Here is a 16,264-nt window from a genome sequence, read left to right as displayed (position 1 = left end):
GTGTTTGCTCTGATCCTTCCCTCTTGGTCTCTCTCAAGATGGCGGCTCCGGGAGCAGCTGAATGTCTTGAATTAGAAAGCAATGGATTTCTTGCTTCTGCTACAAATTCCTCTAGCTGTAAGCCTTCCAATCTTTCAAATATTCCTTTATATGTGGTTCAGAGTTTTCGCACCATCCCCTGAGCCTGCTTGGTCCTATATTCTGTGTTGTTGCTGATGGAGCTCCTCACTGCACTTCCACGCTCTCTGCCATCTTGTTTGTTCTCTGAATTTCAAATTTTGATAACTTCATAATAAATATCTGCAAAACTAATGTTTTTCAAATGTCCTAGTGTGTGATGTTACAGAATCTTGTGTGAATAAAAGATCCGTTCAAAGTATAAGGCAAATCATTGGATTTTACTATGAGAGTAAAAAGTTCATTAATATGGTTTCAGATTCGGCATTGGAACTTAACCTTTATGCAATTGCTACTTGTCAAATTTTGGTGAAGTGTCAAAGAGGAATATCTGTGATTAAGTGAAAAGACTCCTCCTTTCCTAAGTACCTACTTGTCAGAGACAGCATTTTTTTCACATGCTTCAACCAAAAGAATATATCACAACAGATTGAATATTGTCTCATTGAATCAGACATCTTATAAAGAGATTTGCAAAAAAATGTAAAACAGTGTCATTCTTAATAGTTTTTAAGGTTAAAAACTATTTTCACTGTTAGAAAATTTTTTTCATTAAAAAGATTACTTGTTAACATGTAGCATTTTATATTAAATGAAATAATATATGTATATAGTAAGATTCTTAAGTTTCAACTTCTATTACAGTAAATAGCAATAGATATATAACCCATGTAAGCCAACTTTAGAGTCCCCAATAATTTTTAGAGGAATGGATCCTGAGAACAAAATGTTTGAGAACTGGCTTTAGAGGAAGCAGAAGAGAGGGGAAAAGTAACAATAGAGATAAGAACATTGATCCGGAACGCTCTAAAGTTGAAGAGATGAGGACTTACAGGTGGTAAAAGTAAGAGAAGAAGGCTAATTCAGGAGACATTTTGCAGGAAGAAATGCTTTCAAGGTTTGGTGACAGTTTTGATATAGAGTTGAATGATATGCAAAGTTTAAAATTCACTTGTTTTAGTGTTACAAACTAGGAATCAGGAGCAGAGCAGACTCATAGATAGATGTTGAGTGCCATTGATTTGGTTCCAACCCATAGCGACCCTGAATAGGGTTTCCAAGCAGGGACTGGTGAGCTTGAACCACCGACCTTATGGTTCACATGGCTTTGCAGTCTGGCGCATTAACCCATAGCGCCACACCAGGACTAGATACTCCCCTATAAATGCTATCTCTGAAGATTCAAGAAGGATAGAACAGTAATGGATTAGAAAGAAGAGCAGCCAGGAAGAAACAGGAAAATACCTGTAAATAGAAGTCAAGGAAACAATAGTCCACAAGAAACAGGTCTCTGATAGAGACATGAGGCAGGTCGTCTCATTTAACAGACTTGAGAAGTACCATTGTGGAAACAGGTATTAAGTTCATTGTTCATGGTCTCATTGTGTCTGAATGGTCAAACTGCCAGGAATGCCCAGTGCTTCTTAAAATTTGATGAGGATGAGGGTGGAGAAGGGACTTTCTCCTTATGGAACAGTTTTAGGTAAAAGAGTTTGTGGTTCTTGTAGAATGTCACTGGAGCAGAGGGAGATAAAAACAACAAGTACAGGTCAAATTAAAACACTTGGCTTGATAATCAGAAAAATAAGGGGATTTGCTGTTTTGAAGAAGTAATGAGTGCAGAAAAGTTACAAGCAGAAGGCTGTTTTTTTAGGGAAAAGATATAGAACCATATTGAATATAAATATGAACCTCAGGACCAGAAAAAGAACTACTAGTAAAGAAGTGTACACTCCTAGCGTTACAGGTGATACATGTTGATACAGCATTCATGTTTATAAAGTGTTCCTCACTCTAGTTATTGATTTTGAGTCTCTCAGCACCTGTGAGAAGTGATTACGACCACTTTATAAGGACAAAACTGATACTCAGAGTGGTCCAGCAGTGTAAGGAATCCAGAATAGCTTTAGTGTCAAGAACATTCTTCCTTGGAAGACTGTAGGTAAGGTGAGAAGATGATTGATTATAAGGTGCCAATATGAGTTGGCACTCAACAACAACAAATATAATTAAAGGAGTCCCTGTGGTGCTCTGGGTGTAGCATAGGGCTTTTCACTGCAAGGTCAGCGGATCAAACCCACCAGCCTCTCTCCACAGGAGAAAGATGAGGCAGTCTGCGTCAAAAAAAAATGACAATCTCTGAAACCCTAGGGAGTACTTCTGCTCTGTCCTGTAAAGTTACTATAAGTTGGAATCGACCCAATGGCAGTGGGCTATTTAACATGTTTGATGTTAAGGTCTGAATTATTGAGAAGCTGGTCATTTTATGGACTATAGCTCAGTGCTTGTGACCAAAGATGGTCCAGCATACTCTGAATTGCTAGAAGGGGACAGGGAGGAATTGTGATCCAAGAAATTCCCTGTACCTTTTCCCCCATTAACTAACCTCCCCCTGCATAATTAACCTCGCCTCCCATAACCAACCGTCTGGGTGACACCCGGGATTCCATTAAAATGTTGTTGAGATTAGAGTCACTCTTCACCTGCCTAATGGATTCCTATAGGAAATATGAGGTCAATTACTTTCTCTATTCCAAATACAGCTATCATAACTTCTTGGGATTTTCAAAATCTGAAAGATACCGAGTGTTGTTAGTAACAGATGAGGTCTTTCATCCCTCCAAACACTACTTCCACTGTAAGTATAGGAGTGACCCATTAGAATTGTATTGAGAGGTCAATTTAGAGTAATAATTAGCTTAAGGAAAACCATATTTGGCTGTGAAAACTCCAGCATTTGGTAAATGACTCTGGAGTCAGTGGGAGTTCCCAGGCGGCTCCACTCTCTGTCACACATCACCCAGGGGTCCTTCTGCCAGAATGACGAGTTAGCAGGAGAAGGCTCTGTGCATTGGGGAAGGACAGATGTGGATGGCATGACATGGATTAAGGAATCAGACAGAAGGGGATATTCTAAGGGAAAGGTAGCTAGGATTGCATTTTAGAAGAGAAAATAACATGGAAAGACTACTGGGGGAAGCCCTAGAAAGAAAGAAACTTTCAATGGCTTAATGAATGCAAAAATTGAAATCGAGAATGCCTCGGGGGTGTGAAGTTTTCTTAAGGGTGGTGGAATCATTCAGAAATGATGATGGTTGATTAATAACGTGATGAACATATTTTATGTCACTGAACTGTAGATGTGAAGGTTGTTGAAATGGCAGCTGTTTTGTTGCCTGTACATTTACCACCACCAAAAAGAGAAGGTTTGCTCGTTAATCCCAAAGCTGGGACAGGGTTTGCAACTTCGGCACCAGGAAGTCCAAGTTGAGTAGTTAGGAGAAAAATTTTATCATGAATTTGGGTATCTTTTCAATTCAGCCATTAAATGTGGAATTTGCTGCTGCTCTCTGACATCTCTGAAGGAGACAGGTTTGGACGACTAGTTGTCTTTAGATTGTTGAAGTGATTGCACTGCAGAATCTGGACTGTCTGTGGATGCCGTGTGGAGGCGGCCGAGACTTGGAAGGGATGCCTTCCACGCAGGATCCACCCCGGGTGGCGTGGCTCATTGCAGCCTTGTTTGTTGTCAGGGTAAATTGAGTGGCTGCCAAACTTATGCAGCTGCTCTCAACCTCCCAACAGCTGCCATCTGGGAGTAGTTTCTGGCTCTTTCCCCAGAGTGTTTCAGGTTGAACCAGAAGCTAGACATTCTAGGGCATAGTAGTAACAATTGGGTAGTAGTACAGAGATTGTTTCAAAAGTAAAAGGGGGTGTGGAGAAGAGAAACTGCTGGGTTCTGCTCCCTCACCCACTTCTTTCCCTTGCCATCTGCGTCCTGTTGGCTCCCTCTAGCCCAGCTGCCACCCATGATAGAGCAGCTGCCCTGCCCTGAGCCTGGGTAGGGCTTGAGGCAAGGGAGGGGGAAGAGGTAGAGGGAGGGAGAGTACTGATCTGTTCTGAAGTGGTTCAGCCCTTGGGTGTGCCTGGGCTGTGCTGATTTGATTTAGTTCCCACCGTCCTTTCCCAAATGCTATGTACCTTGAGAATCAAAATGTGGTTTGAGGTCCCTGTGAGAAAAGTCCTTTGTGGAACAGCTTTTGGGGCATGGTTGACCAGACCTGGGGTGGCTCCTTTCACCCATGCAAGCTTGGGGCCTCTGTCCTTTCATGTTATGAGTTTAACTGAACTGACCCAGAAACATCAGGGTCCTCACTTTAGAGCAATCAGGTTTTCTCTTGAAGTTCTTTCTCTAGAGCTAACTGCAAACCATCCAAGGTGGCAAACAGTGCTTCTCATTCCAAACAGTGGGAGCTTGTGAGAGCAAGCAAGAGGTGGAGTACTTTTCCTTTCTTAAAGGTGCCACCCCAGGAGCACCTGAACTGTGAGTGAGGGTAATACAGGTGGAGGTGTAGCCAGCTTATTTTGATGTTCACTGTTCGGAACAAAAGGCAAAGTTCGTATTGAACTTAATTGGTAATACTGTAGCTCAAAGGTAGCATCACTACTTTGTTATTCATTTTCTCTTACTTTTTTCTATTAACAGCATATTTCCACATCTAGGTAAGATATATCCAAGTGTGTATGTATTTTGGTATCTAGATAATTAACAAAAAAGAGGATAGTTTCAATAATTGCATGTTGTTTGTAAGTTCTTAATATCTGGAGCAATGTTGTCTCATCCCCTCAAGGATATGGAGTTAAAAAATGTAAGAGAGGTGTTAGGATGATGTGGTAACTATTTTATTTTGCAAGCGTAATTAAAGTACCCTTGGGCATTTGGATACAAGGTTAATCTGCAGTTCAACACTTGAATCAAATCCAGCAAAAAATTAAATAATTTTTTTTGTCTTAAAGGCAAAAATCCAGATAACAAATTTAGGGGTAACCTGAGAAAAGGACAGGCTTTCAAGTATGCTTATGACTTTACCACCAAATGTGCTTCTTCATTACTATGGATCATTCTGAGAGCACAACCCCATTGGAGTTTCTGCATATTTGCATGTTGTTGTTGTTAAGGCCATCGAGTTGATTCAACCCATAGCGACCCTGTATAGGGTTTCCAAGGAGCTGTTGGTGTGCTTGAATTGCCAACCTTGCAGTTCAAATGATTTTACAGTCTGACACCTTAACGCACAGCGCCACACCAGGACTACATGGTAAATAGCATATTATTGGGTCCAGTCTCTTGGGAAAGCCACTGTAAGATAAGCACTGGACTGCCAGCACAAGATTGGCAGTTCAAACCCACCAGCAGCTCCACAGGAGAAAAACAAGTCTGTCTGCTCTGATAAAGATTTATGGTTTTGAAAACCAGGGCCGCTCTGAGTTGGAATTGACTTGATGGCAGTGAGTTTAGTTTTGGTTTTTGGGTAATACAATGGTCAGAGTGTTTGGTTGAAGGTTCAAGGCCACTTAGAGTTACTTTGAAAGAAAATCCTGGTGATCTACTTCCAAAATATCTGCCAATGAAAACCCTATGAAGCATAGATGTACTCTAATACACCTAGGGTCACTATGAATTGAATTTGGCTCAGTAGCAACAGGAGTCCTGGTGTGGCACTTGTAGGATCAGCCAGCATTGAACTGCTAACTACAAGGTTGGCGGTTCAAACCCACCAGTCGCTCCTTGGAAACCCTATACAGGATCTCAATCAACTTGACAGCACTTAACAATACAACAATAGCAACTGATTATATCAATGCAGTGATAATTACATTTTCTATTTCAGTGTAGATTCTCTATGATTGACCTGGAGTTAGAATGCTGATTTTCATTTTTCACTGTTCAGGGTTATATGCAAGAGGTTTTCTACCAAGGTAGCTATGGGTCCTGTCTTGGATTTCACTTTTATCCCAACATCTAAATCATCTGGTTTCCTGCCATTGTGCTAGTTGGGTTTTACTTTATTTCAGTTTCTTGCAGGTATTGACCACAGAGTTCTTTAAGGTTAAAGTGGGTCTTTTTCTGTTCTTTATTTACAATAGTACCTGATTTTTACATGACATGGAAATCGGAATTTCCATCAGATAATGGTATTGTATGAGCACCATTGGGAGGTCAAATATCTCACTTTTTGCACTTGGAGTTTCTGTTTTATTGTTTTCTTCACCTGACACAGCCTCTTTAATTAGAATGTACTTCTAGAGGTCAGGTAGCATTGTCAAATGTTGTACATTTTATAAAAAATACAAAAAGCACCAGACAAGCAGCTGTAGTGCCAACTCATCCAGATGCAATACTGAACTCCCCATCCCCACGACCCACCCCCACCCAAGGACCACCTTCATTGTTTTTGTTTTGTTTTTTTTCTTTGTTCCAGAAACAAAGGCCAGTAATGAACCCAGCTGTTCACCGGCAGCTCAAGAACTGTTGACAAGGCTGGGATTTTTACTGGGAGAAGGGATCCCGAGTGCCACACATATAACCATTGAAGAAAAAAATGAAACCATGGTAATGTCTGAGGGAGAGACTGCATTTCATCCATGCCCAGAGAGCTAACTCTCTTTGTAACCCTCCTTGAGTGGTGAAGTCATTGTTGGGTCAAAGGAGTTCTGGGCTTTAGTGCATAGTGAAATTTATTTCACCAGTTTGTTTCTGGAGTTTTGCACTGGGGAGGTGGGGATAAGCAATGTCCACGTTAACCTTGTCATCACCTAATCACTACTGAGAGATGAGTAACTAAATGAATTAAAGCAGCTAGAAGAATTCCATAATAATGATGCTACTTTTATCTTTATAGTGCCATTCTTTTCATCTGGCTGCTTTGGTATGTGATTTCCTGTGCTTTTTTAGCTGTTAACGATTTTGGAGGGTCAGTGGGGTGAGGAAAGATTTATAGGCAATGAGGCAATGATGATCAAAGGACTGGAAAGAGCATTCTCCTGATAGGGGCACAGTAGCTCAGCCCATCACTTCCTCTTCACAGGTGTATTAATTTGAATAGCAATGAGGGGCTGAGCCTCCCAGCTTCAGGGCCTCTTCCAGTGGCCACCAGTTTCTTCCCCTGACTGCAGAGCCAATAAATCTTCAGGAACAGAATCAAGTTACAGTGCTTGTGACACCTCACCAAAACAGAGTTCCCACGTTTTCCGTCCAGAGGTCACAAAGCCCATTCACCTTCTGTAAACTTTTAAATGAAAGGAAGTCTGCCCATATGCCATTTCTGGTTTACAAATGTGCATTTCCACTAAATTATTCCACCGACTGCTGCCCTGTCAGTAAAAAAAAAAAAAAAAAACTCACAAAGGGAGAAGCAAAAGAACAAAGCTATTTCTCTCTTTGAAAGTTTGGAAGACCATATGTATATTTGAACTCACTAGATTTGAAAGACTCTCTGATAGTTTCCTTTGTTTGGGGTCATTGTTTTGATGTCACATGTAAAAAGACTGTGTCAAAGGAAGCGTCCTGTGTAAGCCATGCTAACTCCTCGTTCCGTTCATCTTGCAGTGCCCAGCTCCTAGCCAAGGCATCAGTCCTTGCTCCACACTAACAAGCAGTACCGCATCTCCTAGCACCGAGAGCCCCTGCTCAACCCTGAATAGCTGTGTCAGCAAGACGGCAGCCAACAAAAGTCCCTGTGAGACCATTAGCAGCCCTAGTTCCACTCTGGAAAGCAAGGACAGTGGAATTATAGGTAAGAAGCACGCTGCTTGGTAAAGGAACGAACGACTCAACGCCCAGTAGCCAGGGCCTTAGCCAGGCATCTCCCTACGTGGTCTGTAAACATTGCCTGCTCTCTTTTCTGAGGACAGCTCAGGTTCTGTGTGCAGCATCAGCTTTTGGACGCCTTGATGTTTGTTTTACAACTCTCTGCTCCGTGGGTAAAAAAAAAAAAAACATTTCAGCTCAGAGCTGAAATAAAAAATAAAAAAAAAAAATCTTCCCTACTTGCCAATTAAATCCATTTACTGGGGATAGAGTCCCACTGAGGGTCTTATGGTGGGAGAGTGAAACCCTGCATATTTAGAAGTCCTCTAAACGTTGTCTCAGGATTACTGTTTTCCCCACAACAGTCCAAGCATTTGTGCTTTAGAGTTTCTTAAGGGGTCTGAGCACTGTGTTGAAGCCTGGATACCCTGAGCTCTCACACACCCTCACCCACACAACAGGTGAGGCAGTAATGAGACAAGTGTTCTGGTCCTGACTCCTACATTGATTAGACAGATCACATGAGCAACAGTAGTGGATATTTCTGGACATCCTTGGACTAACCCAGTGGTTACCAGCCCAGTGGTGTACATTAGAACCACCCAGGGGGAATGTTAAGCACCTAACTTTTAGATCCCGTTCCAGAAAGACTGCATCCACATCTCCAGAGGTGTGCCTGGACCTCTTTGTTTCTCTCGACTTCTGTTTTAACTCAGGTACCCCCTGCTATACTGTTGCATTGTTACTTTTTGTTGAGTTACACACATGTCTTTGCAGGACATTGTAAGTTTATTATGGACTAAGACCCCACTTAAATCACATAAATGTGGAATAGCATTTGAGCTTCCTTATTTTCTTTGGTCACTTGGAATTTTGTTCAAGTGTAATTTGAAACACCCAAGTTGCAGGTCTGTTTGGTTTGTACTTTGACGATTCCCAGGAGTGGGTTTGGGACTCTGGTGTAGTCTGGCTGTGTAGTCTCAGCTTAAGGAAGGCAGCCTCTTCTCTGTTATCATTTTGATCAGGATCTTTAGTGATTCTGAGTTTTTGTTTTGTTTTAATTGCTTTATTCAGATAGAATTCATATACTACAAGATTTACCCATTTTAACCATTGACCAATTTTTAATATATTCAGAGTTGTGTAACCACAATGTAATTTTAGAACATTTCACTGCCCCCCGCCAAAAGAAACCATGTACCTATCATAAGTAATTCATTTCCCCTCAAAGTCCCCAGCCCTAGGTAATGACTGATCTACTTTTTTCCTGTATAGATTAGCCTATTCTGGATATTACTTATCAATCGTAAGCGATTTTTCCCTCTAAAATTTGTTTTGTTGTTGTTGTTGAAAATATACAGAGAAAACAGTTTCTACATGTACAATTTCATGACATTGATTACCTTCTCACCTACCTTTTCTGGAATAATATAAGCTCACTGCTTGCTAACCTTTTGAGTTGCTGCTGTCCATTTGATCTCATACTGTTGCTGTGCTGAAGTGCCGTAGTGTCTGTTCTGACTGATACACTGTATAGAGTTTCTGAGGAGCAGCTGGTGGGCTTGAACCACCAACCTTACAGTTCAAACCAACCTTGCGGGTCCAGTGTTTATCCTACAGTGCCACACCAGGACTACTTGGTCTCATATCAACAGTTCTTTAAAAAGCATATGCTCAAGGAAGACCCTTTGTACTAGTTAGTGTAAACTATAGTTTTCAGGTGACCTTAGGGAATATTTTTGCTTTAAGGTTTAATTGTTATTTCAGATAATTTTAAGGGTTCATTGATTCTACATGGTGCCAGAAAGTCTACAGTCCGTGAAAATTTGACATTCTGTTCTGCATTTTCCCCCTTTGAGTCAGGATTTCTGTATAGACTCTGATACAAATGTTCAGTCATGTAGCTAGGCTTCATCCAGTCCTTGAGGTTTCACGGCAAAGGAGAGAGTTGTTCCTGGAGGCAATTAGCCACACATTCTATATCCTGACTCCTTCTGCTGCTCCTTGGGAATGGAGACCAATTGTTGTGCTTTGGGGTAGAACAGAAGCACTAAACAATTACCTAGGATGTCCTAAGAAACCATGACCCTGAATCTGCACGCCAAGAACTAAATGCCGATGTGTTTGGTTACAGATAAGCAGCCTCAGCAGCTAAACTTTATCTTTTTGTCATTGTTCTAAATATAGCTATAATGTAGCTTTTTGCAAGGTTAATTTTTTATAGGTACACAATTTGTTGACAGCAGTTACAATAATTGGTTGTGGACAGTTCGAAACTACCAGCTGTTCCGTGGGAGAGAGATGAGGCTTTCTGCTTCCGTAAAGATTTACAGCCTTGGAAACCCTGTACAGGGTCGCTATGATTCGGAACTGACTCCACGGCACATAACCACCACCACCACCACCCTTAATCATTGTGATTTTTCCATCACCATTTAAATCTCCTTTCCCCTTTTGCTACTGCCTACTGATAATCACTTACAAACTTTGGTCACTATAATTTTGCCTTTTCGCCTTGTTTTAAAAATATAAGTGAGGTCACATACAGTGTTCATCGTTCTGTGGTTGGTTTGTCTTGCTCACCATAATAGGTTCAAGCTCCAACTAGACTGTCGCATGTATCAAGACTTCATTTCTCATACTACCTTAGCAGTATTGCATTGTGTGTTGCGTAGTGGTTATGAATCGGGCTGCAAACCTTAAGGTCAGCAGTTCGAAACTACCAGCTCTTCCGCAGGAGAGAGATGAGGCTTTCTGCTCCCGTAAAGATTTACAGCCTCAGAAACCCTGTACAGGGTCACTATGAGTCGGTACTGACTCCACAGCACATAACAACAATAACAACACATTCCTTTCATTTATCCTTTGATTAGTTGATGGACAGTTAGTTTTTGTCCACCTTCTGGTTGTTGTGTGAACAGAGCTGCAATGGACAATGTTTGAATCACTGTTTTCAGGACTTTTGGGCATGAGTGGAATTGCTGAGTTATATGGAAGTTACATTTTAGTTTTTGAGGAACCACCACACTGTTGTGTATAGCAGTTGGCCAGTGTGCATTTCTGCCAACAAGACTCACATGTTCTGATTGCCAATCATCACCACTAACACTATATTCTTTTTTATCTTTGGCATCCTTGTTAAGTGCCATTGAGTTGGTTCTGACTCATACTGTCATTGTATAGGGTTTCTGAAGAGTGGCTTGTGGATTTGAACCACCAACCTTGTAGTTCAAACCAACCTTGCGGTCCAGTGCTATTCGTACAACACCACACCAGAATTACATTTAGCTTTCCTAGTGAGAGTGAATTGTTATCTCATTGTAGTTTTGATTTGCATCTCTCGGATGGCTAATGCTGAGCATTTTTAAAAGGAGGGTTTGAATATCCTCTTTGGTGAAATGTATATTCAAGTCTTTTTATCATTTTATGATTGGGTTAGTTGTCCCTTTTTCTGTTATGCTGTGAATAAAAAAAATTTTTATTTTCGTTGTTAGATTCTTGTTGTCATTGTTGTAGTTCAGTTCTGACTCATAGCAACCCTGTATAGGGTTTCCAAAATGCTGCTGGTGAGTTTGAACCACCAATCTTGCTAGTCAAACGACCTTTCTGCCCAGTGTTTATTCTACAATGCCACACTAGCATGATTTCCAAAGCTTTTCTCTCAGTTAGTAACTGTGTCTTCCCTTTTAGGATGAACAAAAAGTTTTTAATTTTTATAGTTCTCATTACTTTATGCTGTCTTTTACTGTTTGTTACTATATTAGATTATCCATTGATAAAACTAAGCCTGATAGTATTGCCCCTGCTTGTTCTCATAAGAATTTTATCGTTTTAATTCACAGTTTTAGGTCCTAAATAGACTTTATATTTGTTGTTTGTGAGATGAGGCCAGGATCCTGTTTTAGTTTTCTGCATATGGAAATCCAGTTTTCCCAGCAGCATTTATTGCAGAACCTTGTGTTTCCCCGCTTAATGGACTCAGCACCCTTGACCACAGATGTGTAGGCTTATTTCTGGACTCTCAATTCTATCTATTCCATTGGTTTTTGTGTCTATTGTTATATCAGCACGAGGCAATTTTTATTTCTGTAGCTTTAATTTTAAAGTTAAATTGTGCTCTGTTTTCTTGAGCCTCTGTTCTTGTTGCTCTTCAGCAGCTATAATTTTAACTTCTTATCTCCTAATTTGCTTATTCTTTCTTCTGCTTAATTAAATCTGTTGGTAAGTTCTTCTGTTGAGTTTCTGATTTCAATTATTGTCCCTTTTCAATTGCAATACCTCATTTTTTAGATTTTTTTTTTGTTCTTGCATTGTTTTTTCTTTATTTTTCTCTTAGCTCTTTAATTATGTTTAATGTATTATATTAGTCCTCATTATCTTGTGCTGCTATTAGAGAAATACCACAAGTGGATGGCTTTAACAGAAATTTATTCTCTCATAGTTCATGAGACAAATTCAGGGCACCAACTCTAAGAGAAGGCTTTCTCTGTTGCCTCAGCCAGGTCTATGTCTCCTTTTAACATTAATGGGCCCAGTGTTCTTGGAGAGTTTCATGTGTTCAGACTACCCCGGCACCTAGGAGCTTCTCAGTGTAGGGACCCTAGGTCTAGATGATGCGGTTCATTCCTGATTCTTTCTTGGTGGTACTGAAGTCCCTCTGATCCCTGCTCATCTGATAATCTCTTTGATAGCTCAAAAAGGGTTAACTCAAGATACAAACTATTCCTGTAGATTGTATCCTGCCTTATTAATATAATTGCCAATAATCTTGTCTCCTGGTGTGGCGTTGTAGGATCAGCACAAGGTTGGCAGTTCAAACCCACCAGCTGCTTCTCGGAAACCCTATCAGGGTCGTTATGAGTCGGAACTGACTTGATGGCACTAAACAATAGCAGTAGCAATTCTGTCTCATTAGTATTGTGTTGTTGTATGTTACTAAATCAGTTCCAAAGCATAACGTTTATGAGACTGTAAGTTTTTACAGGAGCAGAAAGCCTTAATGTTTCTCCCATGGAGCAGCTGGTGGATTTGAACTCTGATCTTGTAGTTAGCAACCTAACATGTAATCCACTATGCCACCAGGGCTCCTGGCGTTAATAGAGAAACTAGGATTTATACACATAAGATAATAACTAAATGATTGATTATTACATAATACCGAGAACCATGGCCTCGCCAAGAATCCTGGTGTGGCGTTGTAAACACTGGACTGCTAACTCAGGTCAACGGTTCAAGCCTCTTGGAAACCCTATATATGATCCGTATGAGTTGGAACTTACTCCACAGCACTTAACAACTACAATCAATTAGTCTGGCAACCAGGGATGTAGTCCTCTCTGGTTTTTACAATCACGATTTTAGTTAGAAAACCCAAACCCAGCAAGGCCCCTTTGGGTTGGGTGTTGACCTCCGGTTTTGCTCAAGGTTTCTTCCCTTTTGCTGTGGTGGCTGTTTGACTGTGAGCCCAGGCAGACTTTCCTCTGTTTCGGAGGATGTACTGATAAACCCCAGAAGGTGCTACAAGAATTGTGCTTTACTGATTTCCAGGGCTCTAGCGGCCTTGTGGTGGTTGGGGGAGCAATGTCTTCTTGGGTAACCCATCTCCTGACTCCACTGTAGGGAACCTTCCTATCAGCCAACAGTTACTGGGTGGGGAGGAGTAGTCAACACTCCTGATGGACCCCCAGGGAGGCCATCCTTGTTGCTCTCAGAGCCAAGTGGGTGTAGCCTCCACTCAAGATTCCTACTTCTAGTACACAGCAACCTCTGCCTGCTTGCAGCCCTCAGTGCTGATGGACAAGACTTCATTGCTGATTTGTTGGCTATCGCCTGCTGATTTCCTCTGCTGCTCGATTCACAGTTCCTCAAAGCCAACCATTCTTTCCGTATTGTATTTCTGGAGGAGGGTCAGAATGATGGTTGGCTTTTTTGCCTCCATCTTCCTAGAATGGCATTTAAATTCTTTCCATGCAGCATCAGGTCCTTCTGGTGAGCTTATTCTGCTAATTCCCTGTTAACATTTTACCCTGCGTTTCCTTCCACCTGTTGTTTAGCCCAGTGTTATTGATTTTTCCAGTGTTGCTTCTGCTCCCACTCGCTGGCTCTTTCTGAACTGTTCATGATTCATGATATTTGTGTTATTAACTCTGTGGCAGCCACATGACTTTCTTCACTGACCTCTCAACTTTTCTGAGAGTTCATGTTCCTTCAAGGAGTTGGCCAGTGTTACTTTTTTTGGACAGACTTTTTAATTGCATGTTCTGGCATTGGTATTGTAAGCCTGTGCCTATAACCAAGTCACTATGGGTCAGAACTGACTCAATAGCGCTTAAAAACAGCAACATAACCAAGTCAGCTTCTTGTTTTGACAGTTACAAGCTTCTCTCACCAACAGAGAACCACCCATATTCATTCATTCATTCGTGCCCACCCCTCTATCTCTAATTGAGATACAGTGCTATATTTTTCAAAGTGTTCTGTAAACAAAGAAGAGCAAAGGTGCTGATTTAGTTTTTGTACTGTCAAAGTGTGAGCTTCAAGAATATTGAGGCTCTTAATTAATACCCTATTTGAAATGTGTTGTTGTTACTTGTTACCAAGTGGACTGCAAATTGTAAAGCATGTGAAACAGAAGGAAACACTGCCCAGTTCTGTACCCTCCACGTGATTGTGGGTAGGCCTGAGTCCATTGCTTTCCCATCATGCATTTTGAGTACCTTCCAAAGGAGGAGGTTCATTTTCTAGCACTACTTAAGACAGTGTTCTTTTGTGATCCATATGTTTTCGTTGACTCATTTTTGGGTGTAGATCACCAGACCTTTCTTCTTTCCTTCTGTCTTGGTTTGGAAGTACTGCTGAAACCTGCCCACCATAGATGACCCTGCTAGTATTTAAAATACCTGTGGCATAGTTTCTTTCCATTATCATCATTGTCGTTGTTATTGTAGTTGTTAAATGCCGTCAAGCTGATTCTGACTCATAGTGACCCTGTATAGGGTTTTCAAGGCTGGTGGGTTTAAACTGCCAATCTTGTGGTTAGCAAGTCCAGTGGCTATCCTACAGAACCACACCAGGACTCCGTCATGTTGCTGCTGTTGTTGTGAAGTGCTGTCGAGTTGGTTCTGGCTCATAGTGATCCTGTATAAGGTTTCCGAAGAGTGTCTGAGGAGCTTGAACCACCGACCTTGCGGTCACGGTGCATTAACCTGCAGCACCACACCAGGACTCCGGACTCCATCATCGCAACACACAAATCCCACAGAACAACAAAGTGATAGATGGCTGGTGATGATTTCAAATAGTCCCACCCAATCTCAAACCGATTAGTTTCCCCTATTACATGCTCCTCATATTTTTCTTCAATATATTCATTCTACTTTTATAATTTAGCATTGCCTTCCTACAGGTAGGGATCTCAACTATATTATTCCGTCTACCTACTCAGCTTCTAGCAGTGTTGGGGAATGAGAAATTAAAGAAAGAATTGTTGCTATTCTCAAGTTGCATGAAAGGAGGGGCCATTTAGTTGGCTGGTAAAGAAGCTATTTCAGATTCCCATTCCTCATTGACTTTCACAAATCGTTTAATGTCATCCTGTATTTAAGCTCTCGCAGTTAATGTCATTGGGGCTGCTCATCTGTCCTTGGCTGAGCACAAGTGTTGGCAACAATTGTGGTGAAAGTGGGAGGAGTTAGGAAATGGTTAGCAAGTTCCTGCTGTACAGAAAACCCCCAGCTTCTGGAGTGCCTGGCTCACACTGCCCTGGCTGTTCTCCTGAGGGAGTAGAGACAGAGACGATGATGGGTGGATCAGAGAGGAGCTCTGTGCTGGTACCAGGGTTTCTCTGTTCTCCCTCCTTCCTTGACCTGCAGAATCAGAATGTGTTGCCATAGATACATTGAGGGTGTGGTAGGGAGGAGAGGGAAAAGAAGCAAGTATTTCCTCTCCAGGCAGACTGTAGCCACAGGTCTTTGAAGAGGCAGGCGTGGTGGGTCAGAGGAGGGAAAGAGTTTCCTTTAGATCAACACCCTAGGTCGGCCTGCCTGTTAGGGATCAGGCAGTTGTGACTCAAGTGCAGCTCTATGATTACAGGGGAATTGGAGGTGCTTTTTCTACCTAAAGAACATTACCTGTTTTAATAAGGTGTAGCCTGGGAATGGCAACTTTGGGGCATCTTGAATGTTTAACAGAGAAAATTTCCCAGCACACAGGGATGCCTTGTGTCCCTGTGAACCTTGTGAATGAGATACCATGACTTGTGCTCTGGATAGCCTGACATGCAGTTGCTTGTAAAAAGGATCCCAGTTCCAAATTACATCAGGCCTGGAGAAGGGAGAGAAGAAGCTTTCAGGTTGACTCTCCATTTGAAATTGGTTGAAGATTTGCCAACCAGTAGATGTGGGGTGTTGGAACGGATCCATTTGGGATCAGTGTAAGGTGCACATTGCTGATGAACATTTCAGGTTTCAGGGTGCAGTTGTTGTTATGTGCTGTGGA

The 16,264-nt window shown here is 41.5% G+C and overlaps 1 protein-coding gene across 1 annotated transcript in view; it reads left to right on the top strand.

The window, feature by feature from the left end:
- The window catches only part of TANC1 (tetratricopeptide repeat, ankyrin repeat and coiled-coil containing 1), a 157,630-nt gene that overhangs the window by 52,175 nt on the left and 89,191 nt on the right, over positions 1-16,264 (top strand). The window contains exons 4-5 of the mRNA XM_006872044.1: positions 6,441-6,571; positions 7,568-7,754. Coding sequence (XP_006872106.1) covers positions 6,441-6,571; positions 7,568-7,754 — 318 coding nt within the window. The remainder of the gene's footprint in view (positions 1-6,440; positions 6,572-7,567; positions 7,755-16,264) is intronic.

Source organism: Chrysochloris asiatica, unplaced genomic scaffold (assembly GCF_000296735.1).
Source record: "Chrysochloris asiatica unplaced genomic scaffold, ChrAsi1.0 scaffold00181, whole genome shotgun sequence".
In the NCBI taxonomy this organism is placed as follows: Eukaryota; Metazoa; Chordata; class Mammalia; order Afrosoricida; family Chrysochloridae; genus Chrysochloris; species Chrysochloris asiatica.
Note: the sequence above shows the minus strand (reverse complement) of the source record. Positions and strands in the feature narration are given on the sequence as shown.